The sequence below is a fragment of the Zootoca vivipara genome, chromosome 4, assembly GCF_965207765.1.
Source record: "Zootoca vivipara chromosome 4, rZooViv2.hap1.1, whole genome shotgun sequence".
Taxonomy (NCBI): Eukaryota; Metazoa; Chordata; class Lepidosauria; order Squamata; family Lacertidae; genus Zootoca; species Zootoca vivipara.
In genome coordinates this window covers 71,790,124-71,810,857 of record NC_142587.1, presented here as the reverse complement: position 1 = coordinate 71,810,857, position 20,734 = coordinate 71,790,124, and the positions used below count along the sequence as shown (strand labels likewise).

At 44.5% G+C, this 20,734-nt stretch overlaps 1 protein-coding gene across 1 annotated transcript; it reads left to right on the top strand.

Annotated features, from left to right (window-relative positions):
• Positions 1-356: 356 nt before the first annotated feature.
• On the top strand, positions 357-18,729 carry DPT (dermatopontin). The gene is made up of 4 exons (XM_035116361.3): positions 357-707; positions 9,879-10,004; positions 15,163-15,270; positions 16,701-18,729. Exons 1-4 carry the CDS (start codon positions 403-405, stop codon positions 16,774-16,776), a joined length of 615 nt encoding a protein of 204 aa, XP_034972252.1. The 5' UTR covers positions 357-402; the 3' UTR covers positions 16,777-18,729.
• Positions 18,730-20,734: the final 2,005 nt, after the last annotated feature.

The window sequence follows — 20,734 nt, the reverse complement described above, 5'->3', positions numbered from 1 at the left end:
ACGTTTGCCTGCAGCAGTAGCTGTGCTTTCAAATGGAAAAGGTTCTCTCCCCCCTCCTGTCGCTGTCTCCAGCTACTGTATGCACATCTGTGATATATAACACTCACCTCTTTTTATATGGGAGCCCTTGGGATTGCAACTGGTTTATAGTCCTAGGAAATCCCAGCTCAGACGATGTCAGGAATTAATGTGCTCATAAAATTCCACCTTAAAACTAATTGAATGTGTCTGCGGCCAAGTCTTTCGCACAGAGAAGCTCCGCTAAACGGTGACACATTGCATTTGGAGCTAGATATTCCACATCTGGAATCCAAATGTTTGACGTGATGTTTTTTTTTTTTAAAAAAAAAAAGCTAGCACAACAAACCAGCAGGACACTTTACAGCCAGAAACACAAGCAACATGGACCTCGCTCTCCTCTGCATGGTCCTGCCGCTGCTCACGGTGGCTTGGGGCCAATACATGGACTATTATGACCCGTATAATGACTACAGGGGCAGCGACAGTGACGGATGGGTCAATGTGTACCGGCAGGGTTTCAATTTCCAGTGTCCTCATGGACAAGTGATAGTGGCCGTGAGGAGTACTTTCAGCAAAAAGGAAGGCTCTGACAGACTGTGGAACTATGCCTGCATGCCTACCCCTCACACCTTGGGAGAGCCCTCAGAGTGCTGGTGGGAAGAGATCAACAGAGCTGGACTGGAATGGTAGGACACCAAGCTTAAACTTTCTTTAGGAGCTGCCATTGTGTGTGTTTGTGTGAGAGAGTATGTGTGTGCGAAACCCATGTTACTCAGTGCCAGGTTGATGCGATGGTTAACAGATAGCAATGCATGTGGCACAAAAACAAATTAATCAAGGAATTAACGCTCTGCTTAAGCCAGTGCGAACAATGCAACAAGCTGCAGTGATGATTCTGCTACGTATTTCCATAGATGAGGCAGCTGCAACTTCATTTATTTATTGGCTTTATATCCCACCTTTACTCCAAGGAACTCCAGGTGGCATATTTGGCTCTCCCCATCCCCATATAATCCTCATAACAACCCTGCGAGGCAGGTTAAGCTGAAAGGCAGTGACTGGACCAAGGTCACCCAGCGAACTTCATGGCTGAGTGGGGATTGGAACCCTGGTCTCCCAGATCTTAATCCAGTGGTGGCAAACCTATGGCAGGCGTGCCAGTGTGGGCACTCAGAGCCCTCTTTGTGGGCATGCGCTCCATCGGTCCATCCACACCGTTGCTGAGGGTTGGCAAAGTGGGCAGCCCCCCCGACCACTGTGGGCAGGAAACTCTCACTAGAGTTCCTCAGCCCCCCCCCTCCAATGCCACTGCAAGCCAGAAATGGGTTATTTTGGGCTTGTGCGAGCCAGAGATTGTCTGCAGCGATTGAGCGGGAGATTATTGCCTGTTGTCGATTGGCTTCCTCTGTGTTAGTTTGGTGGCTGCCTCTTGGCATTCCCCTCAAAAAAGTTCAACAAACCTGGACACTCCCCCCCCCAAAAAGAAGCTCAACAACTCAGGGCACTTTGTGTTGGCACTTTGCAATAAATAAGTGGGGTTGGGGTTGGGGCACTCGGTCTCTAAAACGTTCGCCACCACTGTCCTAGTCCAACACTCCACTCACAACACCACAATGGATCCCATTTGTATTGCTCCATTCCTTGCTTCCTCCACATTGTGAATGTGAATGTGATTTGAATCCTTGATTTGAATCCTTGATTTGTCTCTCTCCTTGTCCTGCAAGCATGTACTTTTGTCCACCAGTTCAGCAACATTGGCTGGAGTTAGATGGATAATAGTTCTTCTTGTTGTTTGTAATGAGAAGAATTTTTGCTTGGCATGGCTATCATATTCTGTTCTAGCGAAGCAGATTTTAATAGCACCAGGAAACCTTGCAAAATCTATTTGACTAGAGAAATATTCCATGCGGGGCAGGAGGGGGCAGAGCAATGAGTGTACATGAGCAATGATAGCTCTATTACAATATGTTCAGCTCTCTGAAGAAAGTACTGTTGATCTGCCGCCAACATTTTAATGATTTGAGAGATCTGCCCAGTGCTGGATGAATTTTGCAATGAAAGACTCCTGTTCCTATTCAGTTAAGAATGATTAAAAGCCCTATCTACCGCCTCAAAAGATAGGGAGTGGATATTTTATGTAGTCCTAGTTCTCAGTTTCTCTTCATATTATGTGTGCAGAACATTCTGTCACACATACTCACTTTGCACTAAATATTTCTAGGCAGAATATATCTAAACATGTTTTCTAACGCTTCGGTATTAATGCATTGCATTATTTCCTTGCTTATGATTATATATATATATATATATATATATATATATATATATATATATATGTTTAAATGAAACTATAGATGGAAGAATTATCTTGTCCTTTGACTTGTGATCAAGTAACCTCTCCCCATTCCCCCATTACTAAGTTATTCTTACTAAGGTGTTAAGTTGGTTGCAAGGTTCTTCACAATCTCATTTCTATGTTACTGCCTTTAAAATTTGTGTTTGTCCTAAAACAGCACTGCAACTTTCCCTCAATGTCCTAAGGCCAAAAAACAAAACTGAACAAGAGGCCATAATCTATCTCTCATACCCCACCTTCCCTAGGAGCCTTTGGCACTTTGTGTTAAACATGAAAATGTTAACTGAACTCAACAAAACATTTTCACATATTTTAACTGTATTGCTCATCATTGCATATATTTCTCTTCTTCACTTTGCTCACACAGAATGTGCTTATTTGGCACAAGATAGGAGAGGGAGACCTGCCAGTTTCTTTGCTAAAAAAAGAAAGGAAGAGATGGTGTGGAGTTATGTCTTTAAAGGCGAAATGGAAATAAGAAAAAGCATCTAAATCTGGAAGAAATATGTATGTTAAGAAAGCATTAACACTGACCTTTTACCACTCTGGTTTGGAAATACAAATGACCATTCCCCCCCCCATGTATGCACAGATATTTTGCTATCATTATCTAATATTTTGCCTAGAAATGCTGATGGAGTCTATGGAATAAAACAGGCCTAGATGACTCATCGTACCAAAGGATGTACATTTATTTCCCACCCTTTTCTCAAGGCCTGAGTTTAGGAAGTAATATATCTTTGTGCCATTTTATCCTCACAACAACCCTGTGAGGGAGGCTAGGCTAGGCTAAGAAAGAGCTGCTCGGGACAACCCAGCCAGCTTCATGAGCCTGAGGTCTCCCACTTGCTAGCCTAGCTCTCTCTCTACTGCACCACACTTTCCTGTGACTGGGGCCACAGATGATGATGATATTGGTAATGCTGCTAAACTTGCAAAGGCAGTTTTACTAGTGATGACAGTGGTACACAAGAGTGTGTAGCCACAAGCAATAATAGGTCTACCGTACTGCCTTCTGCTCTTTTAAAAAGCATTGCTTGCTTCCACCTATGCAGCTGGCGATAGCATAATAAAATTAGGTCTTATCCACTCCATACATTTAAAGCACATGGCTTCCCCCAAAGAATCCTGGGAACTGCAGTTTCTTAAGGGAGCTGAGAACTGGGGACACACACTCTGCACAAAAGTAGTTGTGTGGGGGTGAGGAGAAAGGGTTTGGCACTGAGGAAGGCTGGTATGGGGCAGGGAGTCCTGGAGCCTGGGCAAACTCATTACAAACTGGAGAAGGGATGCAGCTCATTGGTAAGCAGAAGGTTCCAGGTTCAGTCTCTAGCGTTTTCAGGTAGAGCTAGGGATTGTCCCTTGACTGAAACCCTCGCAAGCCTCTGTGATTCTAGGCTGTATTGAACCAGATTGACCGATGGGTCTGTCAGAGTGTAAGACAGCTTCCTTTGGCCTTTGAAAACTGTTATAAGAAAAAAAAACTCTGCTCCCTTTCCCTTAAGGGGTATTCTGGAGCCCGTATAGAGTCCTTAAGGATTCCTTATTGGTAGAAAAATAACAGCCAACCAGAGTATACTGAGAAGCAAAGTGTCTAGTAAGCCTGGTCTTTGTTAAAGGAACTGTTGCAACAGGGTCCCCACTCACCACATGCAGGAGGGAGGAGAACCCTGAACAATGGTGCACAATCCCTTATATAGACTTTTGAAATTGCCCACCCTGTAGCCCAAGACCACCCCCCAGAACATCACACATACATCACAGAAGGAGGCGGTCTACAGCAGAAATAATGGTCACTAATTGCCTTACCTGGGCAGTCTGGCCATTCTTTTGTGATGGTTAATACTTTAACTCCCGAGTCCAGATCACAGGCTCACCCTATTCATACACAAATACGCCCTTAAGACAGGATTTTCAAGCAAAAAGACAATGGGAAGGCTTTCCCCATTTGCCTCCCTTGCTACAGAGGAATATTTGAGGTCATTGGGAGAGTCAAAATGGCTTCAGGATTGCTCTTCCATTCTATTGCAGACACGTTTCATATATTTAGATATGTGTGCATTTATGAATATTTATTCTATATCTGAGACCTTGATTATTATTTTTAACAAAACCATATCCAAATGCAACTGTCTTTGTTCACCCCTTTCTGCTGACAAAGTCAAAAGTGAGTGTAAGGGGAAAATGACTGGTTAACAGTTCAAGGCTATAGAGCCATTTGAGGTCATGTTCCTTTGGAATGTCTGGCTTTACTTATCCAAGCTGAAATTGAAATCCTTATGTGGATTTGCATGATCAAGCTTTCTTTAGCGCCTCAGCCCTTGCTTTTTCCCCCGCAGGACCAATTGCAGTCATCATCAGTCGTTAACAGCCATCTACAGGTTTACCACTCCCATCAGCCCATCACCCATTCCCACCCACCCACCCACCCCCACCACCCTCTGTATATACATAAGGGTCTGACTCTTCTGTTTCAAGTGTATCTGAAGAAGTGTGCATGCACACGAAAGCAAGCTCATACCAAAATAAAAACTTAGTTGGTCTTTAAGGTGCTACTGAAGGATTTTTTTTATTTTCCTTATGTGGAAGTTTTACCTAGTCTTAGCACCTCACCCCACCCTCCACCTTTGTACCATTTAATGATTTAAAAAACAAAACAAAAAACTTCCTTGAGGGAGGCACTGGTGACAGGTGAAGTGACAGGTGAAGCCATTAGCTCCAACTACTATTTGATGGTGATATGAGACACAGTAACCGTATCACCGCTTGAGAAAGAAAAGCAAATGAAACAATCATCTTGAAAGAACGGCATGGTTTTTATGGTAATAGCTGAGCAAAGCAGCCCTAGTTTATCTGCTGTTTTGAAAAACAGAACACAGGGATTTCTGTGAAATAGTGCCAGCGAAATAACTGCCCCACAGTGGTAGCACTATTAGAAGTGCTAATAGATTTGGTTTCCATGACAGGCAAACAGATCTTTAAAAACCACTTATTCCTAGTCAACAGCAGCATTTCGCTTTTGGAAGAATTTACACCTTTGCCAGCAGCCCCTAGAGACTGCAGATGATTTTCTTAGTGCATGTATGGTAGACTATCACAAGGGAAGGAGAATCATTATTATTAACTATTATTACATTATTGATTCTGCTGATTTATAAACTATTTCATAGCTACAAGCTATCAAAGTGATGTACAATAAGTTAAAAATGAAATGAAATACAAAAGATAGACTGCAAAGACAAAACCGTTTATAAGTTATGCAATTAGTAAAGGTAAAGGGACCCCTGACCATTAGGTCCAGTCGTGACCGACTCTGGGATTGCGCGCTCATCTCGCATTATTGGCCGAGGGAGCCGGCGTATAGCTTCCAGGTCATGTGGCCAGCATGACAAAGCTGCTTCTGGAGAACCAGAGCAGCACATGGAAACGCCGTTTACCTTCCCGCTGTAGCGGTTCCTATTTATCTACTTGCACTTTGACGTGCTTTCGAACTGCTAGGTTGGCAGGAGCTGGGACCAAGCAACGGGAGCTCACCCCGTCACAGGGATTCGAACCGCCAACCTTCCTCACCCCTCCCCTCAGGTGGGCGGGGCTTGCGACACCGCGCAGGGCTTACCTGGCCAGTGCCACCCACCTGTGTGAGTTGGCCTATGACCCGTCACCCGGCCAGGTAGGACAAAGGACGCCTGGCCAAAGGGGGCGGAGTAAGGCCGAAGAAAGGAGGCTGAGCACGGTGGACAAGCCTCTTTGTTCTTTCTTCCTGCTAACAAATAGCTTATGGGAAAGCCTTCTTAAACAAAAATATATTTAAACTTCAAGGCACCAGGAGCTTGTCTGAACCATGTGGCATGCACAGCAGTGCCCTATCTGAGGAGCACAGTTTTGGGGCAGGGATATATGAAGTAAGTGGGGAAAAGACTTGGCCTGGTTCAGCTACAGGTATGAGACCATTTAAAACATCAGAAAAAGTTAAGCTTCAAGGGTTGGCACTGTTGGGGAGTCACCAGGGGCGTAGCCAGGATCAAAACTAGGGGGGGGGGGCAAGCCATGGTCGTTCAGCGGCGGGGCCAAGGCACGGGAGGGGAGGGGCCACGAAGTGGGAATGTGGGCGGGGCTACAGGCCAGCGGGCCTGATGACATCGTGGCAGTGGCGGAGGCAGCGGCCACCTTGTGCTTCTGGGGCTGGCAGCGTTGGCGGCTACCCTGCTTGGCTGGAGAGGACGGGAGGGTCGGGCAGGCGAGAGGGGGTGGCAGGGCGGGCGAGGGCGAGGCAAGGCATGGCCGCAGCCACGACGGCTCTGAGGCGTTGCTGCATATCAGCATAATATTTCAACCATGGTTCAAGCCCCACCTTAGGAAAAAATTCCTGCATTGCAGGGGGTTGGACTAGATGACCCTTGTGGTCCCTTCCGACTACAATTCTATGATTCTATTGATATATTACCATAGCATATGCATCATTCTGCTTTCTTGAATTGTCCTACTCCTAGGCATAGCAGCCAACTCCTAGAGGCCTAGGTGCCTCCCCCCCCAAAAAAAATTACTGGTAAATACCATATTTGAAAGAGTCATCCCCCCATGTTGATGGGCTTTCTATGTGGGGCTTATCTGCCCCCCCCCCGTATTTTATTAAGGATGGAAGAGGGAGGGAAGGAAGGAAGGAAGGAAGAAATAGAGAGAGGGATAACTCATATTTGTGGGTGTCTCTGGATGACGCTGTGATGCTGGAACTCTGCAGCAAGAGGACGGGAGGGTCGGGCAGGCGAGAGGGGGTGGCAGGGCGAGGCAAGGCATGGCCGCAGCCACGATGGCTCCGAGGCGTTGCTGCATATCAGCATAATATTTCAACCATGGTTCAAGCCCCACCTTAGGAAATAAATCCTGCATTGCAGGGGGTTGGACTAGATGACCCTTGTGGTCCCTTCCAACTACAATTCTATGATTCTATTGATATATTACCATAGCATATGCATCATTCTGCTTTCTTGAATTGTCCTACTCCTAGGCATAGCAGCCAACTCCTAGAGGCCTAGGTGCCTCTCCCCCCCCCCAATTACTGGTAAATACCGTATTTGAAAGAGTCATCCCCCCATGTTGATGGGCTTTCTATGTGGGGCTTATCTGCCCCCCTATTTTATTAAGGATGGAAGAGGGAGGGAAGGAAGGAATAAATAAATAAATAGAGAGAGGGATAACTCATATTTGTGGGTGCCTCTGGGTGACGCTGTGATGCTGGAACTCTGCATGTACAGGAGCCTTGTAAGCTGCTTTCTCTCTGCTTGATTTACAGCAGGCACGTCCAACAGGTAGATTGTGATCTACCAGTAGATCACTGGATGTCTGTGGTAGATCACTGGTAGGTCACTGGCACCCCTAAAAAAAGCTCACCCAAAATTTTCTCCTCCCTAAAAAAAGTTGAACTATGACCTGAAGCCCTAAACAAAAATGGGCCTCCCTCCCTCCTAAAAAAAGCTCAACAAGTTTGACCTAAACCCCAAAAAACAGGGCTTCCCTTCCTTAAAAAAACTCAACAGCTTTGACCTGAACCCCCCCAAAAGGGGGTAGATCACCCCTAGTTTTAAACTCTGTGAGTAGATCAGAGTCTCTTGGGAGGTGGCCACCCCTGATTTACAGTATACAGATGCAGGAGGAGGGGCAGACTAGAACACCACTGCTTTTTATAAACATCACTGTGTCTGTCAAAGCTACAGCCCCCCCTTTCTTATTCACTTCCTTTTAGCCTTGCAGAGCCACCTTAGTCAAATTGAATCCTCTGAGTCTGCACCCTCCTTAAATCGCCAATAGAACTCTTAATGCTCCTGAATGCTCATTAACAACTCCGACTTAAGAACAATAGGGTGAAATGGTCAGTTATCGAATCTTGCCTGGGGATATATGCTCCATTGTCTTAACTGCTTAACTACTGGTAGCCACTTTGCTTTATTTATTTGATGTGTTTTTGTTACAGCTGTGTCCCCCCCCCCCAGCAAGCAGAGACTTAGCTGCTCTTGCTAAAGCAAAGCCCTTTCCACTTCAGTTTTTGGAGAGGAAAAGTGCTGGTTATGGTCTGTAAAATACATTAATTTTTTGCTTCTAGGGGGGGCAGCTGCCCCCTCCTGCCCCCCCTTGCCTACGCCCATGGGAGTCACCAAGGTCCCGTGTACTCAGGAGGGACTGAGTAGGGTTTTTTGCACCCTAGGCGAGATCACCTTCTGCCCCCCCCCATTTCTCAGAGTTGTTGACCTTTTTTAGAAAAAATAAAAGTGGAAAATAAAATAAATAGAAATAGAAATAGAAAGTAGAAAAAATAAAAATAGAAAAAATAAAAGATAAAAATAGAAAAAAATTAAAAAGTAGAAAAAATAAATATAAAATATAAAAAGAGAGTTCCTTGGCTGAAAGGCGGGCGAGGCGGCCTAGGCAGCTGCCTAGTTCGCCTTAATGGACACGCCGGCCCTGGTACTCAGGAGGGTTCGTCCACTGTCTTCCCATCACAAAATGTCAGTTGCAACTACCATAGCCTGGTAGTCCTTTCAGGACTGGGCAAAAGGAAGCCAGTGATAGAGTCTGGGTTGCTTCTCCATATTTTGCAATGTCGTTTGCTAGCAAAGAAGCTTGCATAGATTAGTGAGAATATCATACAAAAATGCAATACATATGGGGAAATTGCTTTACAAAAATGTGTTCATGAGGCAAATTTGCACACAAAAGGTGACTATTAGGATAAATTTGCAGTAAAATATTGATGAATTTTCATGAGGACTTTTTTAAAAGTTGCAAACTGATGTGGAAAACTGAATGACATGGGTTGCACGCCACCCCAGTCTCTGAGTCCAGGGGTTCCAAGCACTCACCCAGGATTCTGTTTCCTTGGAATGAGAGACAGCAGGGATTGTGGTGTCTTTAGGATATGTGGTTTATTTACACATATATACAACCTGAGCCTAAGATGGAGGGGCTCACAGCATTTACACTTTCCAATAGTCACCGCCTTGGAATCAAACAGAAATCAAGCATGTCTCTCACTCTCTGGCTTCTACCTGCTTCTAGCTGAAGCCCCAGGACTCTGGCTATTGTCTTTCTAAGTAGCAGCCAGGTGAGGAGAGGGAAAGGCTCGCTCATTTGCCCAGAGGGCACCATCACTTCTTTTGCTACATTAATGGGTAACAACTTAGGTGACAACTATGCCCATTCTCTCACACAAGAACTTGCCTGACTAGTTCATCAATGGAATCCTCCAGTAGATTTCAATCCTTGCTGGAATCAGGACTTTAGGAGTTAGAAGGGACTCAGGCATCATGCAGACTAACTCTGCAAACTCACAACAATAATATTGGAAAATTAGGAACCGAGAAATACCAAAATAGTCATATTTGCTCATCCCTACTTGCTAGATTCCAGTACTCTGCAAGAAAGTATTTACAGGCATGTTAACAACAACAACAACAACAACGCTACTACTAGTAGTACAACTTATTTTCATTGTTGTTTTTCTCTTCAGGTATCAAACATGCTCAAATAATGGGTTGGTGGCAGGATTCCAGAGCCAGTATTTTCCATCAGTGCTTGATCGAGAGTGGCAATTCTATTGCTGCCGCTACAGCCGCAGATGTCCATATTCATGTTGGTGAGTTCACAAAAGTGCACTGAGTTTTTAATGCATTGAGAACATTTCTAAAAACAAAAACAAAAACCCGAGATCATTCCCTTAAACTCTAAAAGCAATAAAAGCTTTCCAGAGATGTACAATTAATATTTCGTAAATGATTGTGTAAATGATTCCTCAGAAAAATGTCTTCTTAAATAAAAATGCCTTCAGTAGGTACATAAGCATCAGATGCTATGTGCCTGTCTGATTTCAGTTGGTTGACCCCAGAGGGTGGAACTGTAATACAAAAAAAACCAGTTTCTAGTACAAACTGAGCTTTAATATAGAACAAAACAGGGTAATTTGATGTATCGCAATCTGAGCGACTGGGTTGTTGATATAGCTGTCCAAATTAGAAACCAGGATGCTTTTGTCTGTGCAGCTAAGATGAGCACTGGCCAATTGCTTCCTTAAATGGACTGACCAAAGGTGATTCAAAGTATCATAGGCAAACAGAACTACAGAGGAAGTAAAGTTTTCAATTAGATGTGCACAAGATGTTTACTTGCCTTTATTGGGCCAGCTGCTGACATGGAACAACAATGCATACAAGTCCAGAATAAAAATTGCCTTGCAGATAGGAGGGAAAGTAATCTTGAATTTCCCTTCATAAAATCTTCAAACATCCTTCCAAGTGACGGCTAATGTTCTGCACCTGCGCGTGAAGCAACAGCCCTGCCAAAAGTCTGCCTTGTGAAGGAGGTGCTCTCTGCTTTACTAGCAAAGGTCATCATCAAGGCCTTTGCTTACATTTATGAAGGAACTGGTTTTGTGCCTCAATGGGACAAGTCACGCTATTGTACCATTCAATTCAGTTGTAATCTTGGAGCATCGATTTGCCATGTCAATTTAAGGCTCTTGCCTGGCAGCTTCGGATGCTGTTCATATCTGAAGCCCCATCTCCCTGCTTCTGGCATCCTAATGAGTATGTGCTTAGGTATTCATCTCTATCTATATCACATGAGAACAAAAGCAGAGCCTACTGGATCAGGGCCAATGGCCCATTAGTCCAGCATCCTTTTCTCCCAGAGGCCAACCAGATGCCTGGAGGAAACCTGTAAGCATAAGCTGAGTGCAACAATATGTTCTCTATTTCCGATTCCCAGTCAATGGTGTTGTCCAATCCACTTTTTAAAGCCATCCAAGTTGGTGGCTGTCACTACTTGCAAATTCCATAGTTTAACTATGCAGTGTGTGAAGAACTATGTTCTTTTGTCTGTCCTGAACCTTCCGACGTTCAGCTTCATTGGACGTCCATGAGTTCTAGTTTTATGGAAGTGGGAGAAAAATGTGTCCCTGTCCACTTTCTCCACCCCACACATCAGTTTATATACAGTACTTCTACCATCCCCTCCCCTGCTCACATTTTCTCTGAACTTAAAGAACTCCAAATATTGTAGCCATTCCTCATAGGAGAGTTGCTTCAACCCCTTGCTTGCCCTTTTCTGAGTCTTCTCCAGCTCCATAGAGTCACAGCTCCAGCTCCACTGTGCACAGAATTTACCCCTAAGACTTTCAGCAAAGATACATTTTATCATAAAATCTTGTTAAGTGTAGCCTCCTACCGGTAGTATTTTCATTTTACAAACTAGATACAATCGAACCTTGGTTGATGAACACCTTGTGACCCGAATGTTTTGGCTCCCGAATGCCGCAAACCTGGAAGTGAGTGTTCTGGTTTGTGAATGTTCTTTGGAACCCAAACGTCCGACACGGCTTCCAATAGGCTGCAGGAGCTTCCTGCAGCCAATCGGAAGCTGTGCCTTGGTTCCCGAAGTTTTGGAAGTCGAATGGCCTTTTGTTACGGAATTCATTCGACTTCCGAGGTACCATTGTACTCACTTTGTGTTTGAGCTGGCAGACTGGCCCAGTAACTTCTGTGTTCAATCAGAATTTGTGCAGAGTCCCCAAGTCCACATACTATGGAACCAAGCAAACCTTGTGCTCAGAATCCTGTTGGCTGGTATCTTAATGGTCTGACCTTGCCCACAAACAGCTATTTGCATTTCCATATTATTATTATTATTATTATTTATTCATTTAATTTGTATGCCGCTTTTCATCTGTAGATCTCAGGGTGGTTCATCACAACACACCCTCTTTATGACACAAGCCTATGCTTTTGTTAAGCCCATGAAGTTCAGAGGGATCATTTGTATATCAATGTGCATAGGATTACAGCTTTAAAGTGTAATCTTATGCACCTCTACTCAGAAGCAAGCCCTAATGAAATCTATGGGACTTACTTGCAGGCAACTGTTCCATAAACCCAGCCTTCATTTACTAGGAACCTGTGAGATCTCATTAGTGCTGAACGTGGTTGTCTTGTTCTTTTATATGGGACAGTTTTATTATGCTATCAAAATATAATCTTGGAAGGCAAAGTAAGGTATTTCCCTGGAAAAGGCTCTAGCAATCAGCTACATTTTATGGTTCTGTGATGAGATGCCAGCTGTTCTATAACTTCCAGCGTTAGCCTGGAAGGAATAAAGAAGAAAGTTAAATAGAGAAGTAGCAAACTCTTTGCAGATGTGACTGTGATGTTGCATCTATCTGTAAATCTATATAGGTAGAGGGAAATCTCAATCCTCAGCTTGAAGCAGTCTGAAAGATAAACAGCATTTGGAATGTTGTTTATAATAATTTCCCTGCTCCAAGCAAGCAGGGCTGACGAGGTCCAGAAATGTTTGGCTGGTGCTTATAGCTGCTCTCACTCACCATTGCCTCTCCAAGCAATGACCACATTTACCAAGACCTTACAAGATTATGAGCCCTAGCGGATGCAACCATTTCCTCTACACAGTTTGCCATTTATTAAAGGTGTTGATGTTCATGGAGTCTTTCACTGGCAATGTCAGTGTCTGGAAACTGGAGCAACTGCAGAAGACAGCTGGTATCCCTAGAAGGGAAAGTCTCTTTTGCCTTTCTTTGTGCCTCCTTCCAAGGAGAGAGCCTTGCTCCAAGGGTGCTACCTTTCACATGTTGCCCTCAACATGGCTTCTGGCCACTTCTGGTGATTTTCAACACAATGGCCCGGAAAGAGCCAATGTGCAGCTGGTCCCCCTCAATAGGAGCAGGGAGAGAGGCGCTCTCTCCTACTTCTTCCCTCCTCCTGAGGAGAGCTGCCATGGCTCTGATACTGCTGCAGGGCAAGGAGGAGAAATGGCCACCTGCATCTTGGGGCCTCTTCTCTCTCCAGTGCTGTGATGAGATGCCACCTCCTCAAATTTGCTGCCCCAAGCAAATGCCCCGTTTCCCATAAATACATCATTGCCTACCTGGGAATGCCTGGGACTGCACCTGGTTGGTCATTGTGAGAACAGGATGCTGGATGAGGTGGGCCATTGGTCTGATCCAGCAGGTTCCTAAGGACTTTCCATATGCAAAGCAGATGCTCCACCACTGAGCTACAGCTCTTCCAAGGTATCTTGTGTTTGAAGATGACACAGACATAGCAGGAAGCCTGAAATGCAATTGCACGTCTCCCTTCCTGCATCTCTCTCTCTCTCTCTCTCTCTCTCTCTCTCTCTCTCTCTCTCTCTCTCTCTCTCTCTCTCTCTAGCATTTCTGTCTTTCACACATGCACACCACATGGCAAGAGAGAAACTTACATAGTACCATTGCTCTCTCTCTCAGGCATGGGAGATAAGTTCCCTTTTAAGAATTTTGAGCAGTTCCAGAATTTCAGAGCCAGTTGTTCTTGTTTGTGTTTGTTAGAGAATGTTCTTCTATTACTGGCAATGTTTAGACAGTGCACTGAATGGTCTTTTGAGGGCAGGGGGAGGGGATGAGAAAAAAGAGCCAGGAAATGATCTGTAATTAAACCACATCTGCTATGTACATGACATAGTAAACTACTAAACAGAAAAACCAAGTTGTGGAATATATGTTTAATTATATAAAAAATAGGGCAATTTCATTGTGTCTATAATCACAGAAAATAGCTAAGGGCTTGTAGACAGAGAGACTCCACTGAAGTAGAATAACCAAGTGAGAAACTATGCTCTCGTCATTTCCATTCCTGACTCTGACACAGGCTTCTTGTGTGTACATGAGCAAGTTGCCTAAACTCTCCATTTCCCTTAATCATTTGACCAAATGGTGCCTTGCAGACTACAACTCGCATCAGCCCCAGCCAGCGTGCAATGGGTGAGAGGGGTCTCATAGGGGTTGAATTTTTGAGGATGCCCAGCAAGCCTTTAAAAAGTAAAAGAGGAGGAAGAACAGCAAATCCAGGCCCAGTACAAAAGGTTACTCCCTGGGCCAGCCTCTAAGAATAGCAGTAAGAGTAGCAGTAAGAAATCTGCATTATATGAAGCATGAATGGGTAAAATGATAACATCATCATCATCATTATTCCTATTATTATTATTATTATTATTATTATTATTATTATTATTATTATTTTGTCCATCTGACTAGGTTGCCACAGCCACTCTGGATGGCTTCCAACAAATTATGAAACCACAGTAAAACATACACATTGCACACCACACGTCGCACATCCGAAGCATTTTATTTTCATTTACGAAACTACTGAAGACCAAGACACAACACACTCTCTTTTTACATTGCTTTAATTTACTTGCTTATTTGCAAAAATTTATATACTACCAATGTTAAGGGAAGCAGTGAGCAGCATAACAAAATTATATCCATTTAAAAAATACAAAAAAAATGTTATCCATTAGCTTAATTCATAGCTGGGTCAGGTGCGTTTCAAGCAGGTGTCTATATGCCAATACTGTAGGTGCCTTCCTGCTGTTCATTGGGCGCGCATACCAAAGGGCTGGTGCTGCCACAGTAAAGGCCCCGGACTTAGTGGACACGAGATGGACCTTAGGAGACCTTTCACCAACAGAACAATCTGCTTAATGCTACACTGAACACAGCCCCTCTGTGTTTGTCAAGAGCAGACTTGAAATCACAGGATATGAGGCAACTACCTACATTTCAGTTCAAAGTGGGTGTGATATGCATTAGGTTTAGTTACATGTGTGAACAGGTTTTTCAGTGGGCTAACAAAAGCAAAGGTCATAACATTTGAAAGGAAATTGAACTGTAGCATTTTTTGCTTACTTTTTCTAGAGAAGGCAAATAACTTTTTTTTTCCCCCCCCACTCCTCCTGTTTAAAAGGTTGACAACAGAACATCCAGAACACTACGGGGAAGATATGGACATGATGATGTATTCCTATGATCATTACATCCGTGGTGCAACCACAACTTTCTCTGGTGTGGAAAGGTCAGATTCAGAAATTCTCTTGAAACCTGAACCTTTTCCTGTGCTGCAAAGAAATGGTTTGTTACATTGTAATATTTGCCCCCCCAAAAAACCAATGGTGTGGAAGGTACAACATAGTCCAAGGGAGGTAGGGACTATGGACATGGAAGACACAAGTTCCATGATGATCCCTCCTCATGCATTCCCTGAGCTGGAGACAGAGTGGCAATCTAGCTCTTACCCAATCAGAGCAGTATGGGACTTCTGCATCCCGCCCCCTCCTTATCCCTTAACCAATCAAAGAAATAGGGGACTTTCCGTACCCCAACCCCTCCAATGCTTGCTTTGCTGATCCTCCTCAAGGAACCCTAAATGCAAGGGTGGAGGACTTCAGCTCAAGGGCTGATTGTAGTGCTCTGAGTCTCTCTGTTAGGCTCCCAATAGACTCCAGGCAACCCCCTTCCCAAAACCACAGCCCTGCTCTGCAGTTTCCTTGAGTACTTTTGCCAGGCTGCAGTTTGTCCTTGAATTGTGAGAATTCTTCTTTTGCTTGTTTGGAAAGAGGATTGGGAGGTGTGAGTAGGTGGGAATGGAGTGGGGAGAGACCTCTGATTGTTGAGTGTCTCTGGAAGGCACCCTACTGTACAAAGGTAGGGGTCACACATCCATTGCTCTGCCCAATTTATGCTTCTGGCCCTAACCACCACTTGTATGTGGCCCCCCAGAAGCTGGCCCATAAGGGAATGTGGTCTGAAATTGAATTGTAGGCCTACCTAGCAATGCCTGGTCACATTTGCAGCTTCCCCTTTGGCTGTGGGCAGAAGTAATCATTCCCAGGCAAACTCTCCCTGTCTCCTGTTTTTCTTTTTTCAGAGAAAATGAGGTCAAATTTCATGAAGATCAGTAAAGGACTTGCATTGTACTAAGGCATTTTTGTATTTGAAACAAAATGCCAAAAATGATGTCCTCTCCCCTGTTCATTTTTAATCATGAGAAATGTCCAACCAGTGTGTCTCGCCAAAGCATCAGATTACAGCCACAACATACAACTCAGGTGTCAAAGGCCAGAGTAAAGACGTGTGTCTTCAGCATTTGCCAAGAGCTGTATATTGACGTACCCAGACACACCTCTGTGGGGAGGGAATTCCACACCTTAGGGGCTGCCACAGAGAAGGCCACACTTCTGTCCACACCCTCTGAACTTTCAAGGGTGGTGGAATTACCTCTGCTGATCTCAACTCCCAGGAAGCTCTGTAGGTAAGAAGACAGTCTTTTATATATTTTGGGGCTAAGTCGTTTAGCTAGAGATGATCAAGTCGAAAGAAACGAGCAAAGCCCATTTTGACAGATCACAAAACACCAGAAACCCAACCAGAAGCCTTGCTCTGTTGCAATGTTCTGTCTTGGTCATCACCTAAACACTTGTTTCCTCTATCTTTTCTCCCTTGCAGGGATCGCCAGTGGAAGTTTATTATCTGCAGGATGACGGATTTTGACTGCCAGTTTGACAATTTTAAGAAGAAGTGAATATGTGCCATGCTTCAGGGGGGGTGGTAGGGGGGAATAAAGTAGAGGGGAAAGGAAAAATAATAGCAAAGGCAATATATCAACCATACACCAGTTTCTTTGCAGTTGAGTAATAATGACTCTTCTTCTGCGAAGAGAGCTGGTAAGTAGAACACTGAGCTCAACTTTACATGATAGGCATATCCATTTGGCTCTTAATTGGGGATTAGATGGGCTGGGTTGATTCACATAATCTCTGCAGAGCATGTGTGCAGAGTACTTCCACTTCTACCCCTTCCTGGCCCATCCACATATCTGGTGGATGCAACGGCAGGGGACCCATGTTAACACTGTAGTGTGGAGGGTCATCTTCCTACTCCCATGGTAGAAGTATTTCTGCCCTTCACTGGGTCACTTCCCATACTCCTGCCTGTATGTTCCAGCACTGACCAAAGAGTATGGGTAGCTGCCTTGTGTGTGTGCCTTTAGACAACACTTTGGACCATTCCCTTGATTTTTTTTTAATTCACAGTTACTTTACATTGTTTAGACGCTTTCTGATATAAACCTAGATGAAGCCATTTCCTTTTCTGTCTAGCTCACCTATACAGATGCATCTTGATTTTGCATGGCATCTTTATATCCACTGCGCCCCGTTGTCAGTTTACAAAAAGGACCACCAAAATTCCCCAAATTGTGCTTTGATGATGTTTCAGAGCTAATCATTTGCCAACAAATGCTACCAGTGTGCATGCATGCCTCCTTCAGAATAACCCAGAGCAGCAAGCCAAACCACGCAGGATATTAACCATGCCCCTTCTTCTGGAGTGCAGACTTCTTATTGCACAAACTAAGCAGTGTGGCAACTCAATTCATATTGAGAACTTGGTGTGAGGGTAGGAGAGGGCTTTGGCTCTCTGTCCCCTGCTGTAGTTCTCAATATTTGGATTGCCCTCCCTTTTCACAATTTGTATTGGGGAGGAGAAGCAGCTGAGCAAATGGGACCTCCCCCCCCCAAAAAAATAATAATTTCAGGTTCCCTCCTCATCTCAACTGGGAATGCAGCGGTGGTGGTATAGGGCTGAAGCTTCCCTAACCCTGATCCAACTCAGGACTCCACTATGTCAATTTCTGCAGAAAAAGTCCTGCTCCCAGTGCCAAACAACTTGAATAATGTAGTGCCTCTATGATTAGAGGATAGCAGAGGCATTTTCTTCTATGCCACAATTTTGCAACCCGTGCAAATATATCACATTCATGTTATCTGTTGTGGGAAACCCTTGGTCGCCCCCCCCCCGGATGTTGCTTACTTACAACTCCCCTCATCCTTGGCCATTGGCCATGCTTTCTGGGGCTGATGGTAGCTGTAGTTCAGCAATATCTGGAGGATCAAAGTTTCTCCACACCTGTTATATAGCAAGCCTGCCTGACAGGAATGATGCCAGAGATTGCTTATCAACACCATTGCCTGAAATATGATCACTTCTACAATTAATATGTCTAAATTTCAGGTGAACTTTGAAACGGTATCAAGTTGCGGTTTTCTTAATGTTTCCTTTGACATCCTGAATAATCAGAGGCCCACAATGAATAAAATGATACCAGATCTCTAACATCTAACTAAAAAGGGAATATAGAGTTGCAGTTTTGCGACTGAACACGATCGTATAAAACTGACGACATCCTGATGATGTTTGCTATGTAAGTCAAAAGTAAGTGGGATATAACTTTATTGGGCATTAAAAGGTGTGACCATGTCCCTGAAGCCGGGGACAACTTGTTTTATCACAGGAGAGGATCAAAGAAAAAAGGGAGAAACTTAAGAATCCAAAGACAACCCTGTTGAAATAAACTATGCAATTTACTCCAATTGCCTGTATTATGATATCTTTATTATGTCCAGTATTTACAATCACATTGTCAATTGTTATCCTAATCAACTGAAAAAAATAAAATAACTTGGTGATGCAATAACTTTAAAATATTCTCTCCCCCCCCCCTTCACACACTATGTTTCTACATCTGCTGGTTGCCAAGAAATAAGTCAATCGTGTTCTCTAGGACTCCAGGGAAAGAAGCGACATTCAGTTTTCAGTCAATGACAGCAGAAAATATAATTGCTGGCAGATGGAAGCATTATAACTAGTTCTCTTCACTTGACATACCAGGGGTGTGTGGGGTCATAGCCAGAAGTTGTCATGGCCAGAGCCAAGAGAGGCAAAAATACCCCTTTCTCTCTGAGCTGCTTCCTTTTATCTGAAAAGGAAAAATGGAAATGCCATGTTAGAACTGGCCTTATATCACTGCAGGCCCAATGGTGCCTCACACAATGGGTCCCTCATTTAAAATAAACAAATAAAGGAGTTGGACACTTTCTCTTTAAGTAGCGATGCCCTGAACAAGCACAAATTTCTGGAAAAGACGAGAGACTGCATGAATTTGCAGGCGATAAGATTACAGAAGCCTCTGTGAAGAGCAAATGACTCGGTATGATACTGCCTAAGACCTGCACTTTGTTCACAAACGTTTCCTTGTTTGTAGAAGAGCCTCAATGGATTTGTTCTAGCCTGCTTCAGAGACTTTATCTCACTCTAGTCCCTTGCCAGCTCCTGCTGCTCGCCTTGCATGTGGCTCCTCTCTGTCTCTTTAAACAGTTGTGCCTTGTCCATTGTAATGCTCAACTGCAGCAGCCTAAAAGTCACAGAAAGTATGCATCCGACCACCGCTCTTTTTCTTCATCATGAGTTGCCTCAAGTCACTTGAACATATGGAACATAGGAAGCTCCCTGATGGCAAGTCCAGCCCACTAGTCCATTTAGCTCAGTACAGTGGTACCTCGATTTTCAAACACAATTGGTTCCGGAAGTCTGTACTTAACCTGAAGCGTACTTAACATGAAGCGAACTTTCTCATTGAAAGTAATGGAAAGTGGATTAATCTGTTCCAGATGGGTCCGCGGAGTACTCAACCTGAAGCTTACTTAACCCGAGGTATGAGTGTAAATTGTTCCGGAAGTCCGTATTTAACCTGAAGCATACTTAACCTGAAGCGAACTTTCCCACTGAAAGTAATGGAAAGTGGATTAATCCGTTCCAGACAGGTCCACAGAGTACTTAAACTGAAAGTACTCAAACCGAGGCATACTTAAACCGAGGTATGACTGTATTGTCTACAGCAGGGGTGTCAAACTCAAATTCATCGGGGGCCGCATCAGCAGTTTGGTCACCCTCAAAGGGCCAGTTGTATCTGTAGGACTATGTGTCCACTGCCTTATGAGTTTGGGCTGCCTTGATTACTGGGAATGGGCAAAACTCTGACTCCCTTATTACGACACCTGTATGGTTTCATGTGTGTTGCTCCCATCAAGTGAACTTATACAATTTCCTCATATTGAATCAACCCATTAATTACAGGGGTGGCGAAATCCCAAGAGACAGTGATCTACTTTCAGAATTAAAATCTGGCAGTGATCTACCCCCATTTTTAGGGGTTCAGCTCAAAGTTGTTGAGCTATTTTTACGGAGAAGGAAAGGGGGTGGATGATGCAGCCTGCACGAAGAGAAGACAGGGGTGTGGGGTGAGGGGTGGTGGGAAATGCTGCCTGCATGGATGGAAAACTGGGGTGTGGGGTAAGGGAGGGAGATGCTGCCTGCATGGATGGAAGACTGGGGTGTGGGGTAAGGGGGGGAGATGCTGCCTGCTCGGATGGAAGACTGGGGTGTGGGGTAAGGGGGGGAGATGCTGCCTGCTCGGATGGAAGACTGGGGTGTGGGGTAAGGGGGGGAGATGCTGCCTGCATGGATGGAAGACTGGGGTGTGGGGTAAGGGGGGGAGGGAGTCTTGGGAGGCAAGCTGCGCAGCAGCCAGCCATCTGGCAGGCGAGCAGGGAAAGGGGAGACCGCTGGCTTTGTGGCTGGCTTTAAAGCAGCAACGGGACAGGAGCCTCCTGCACGGGTAAGAACTCTTTGCCGGCAAGACG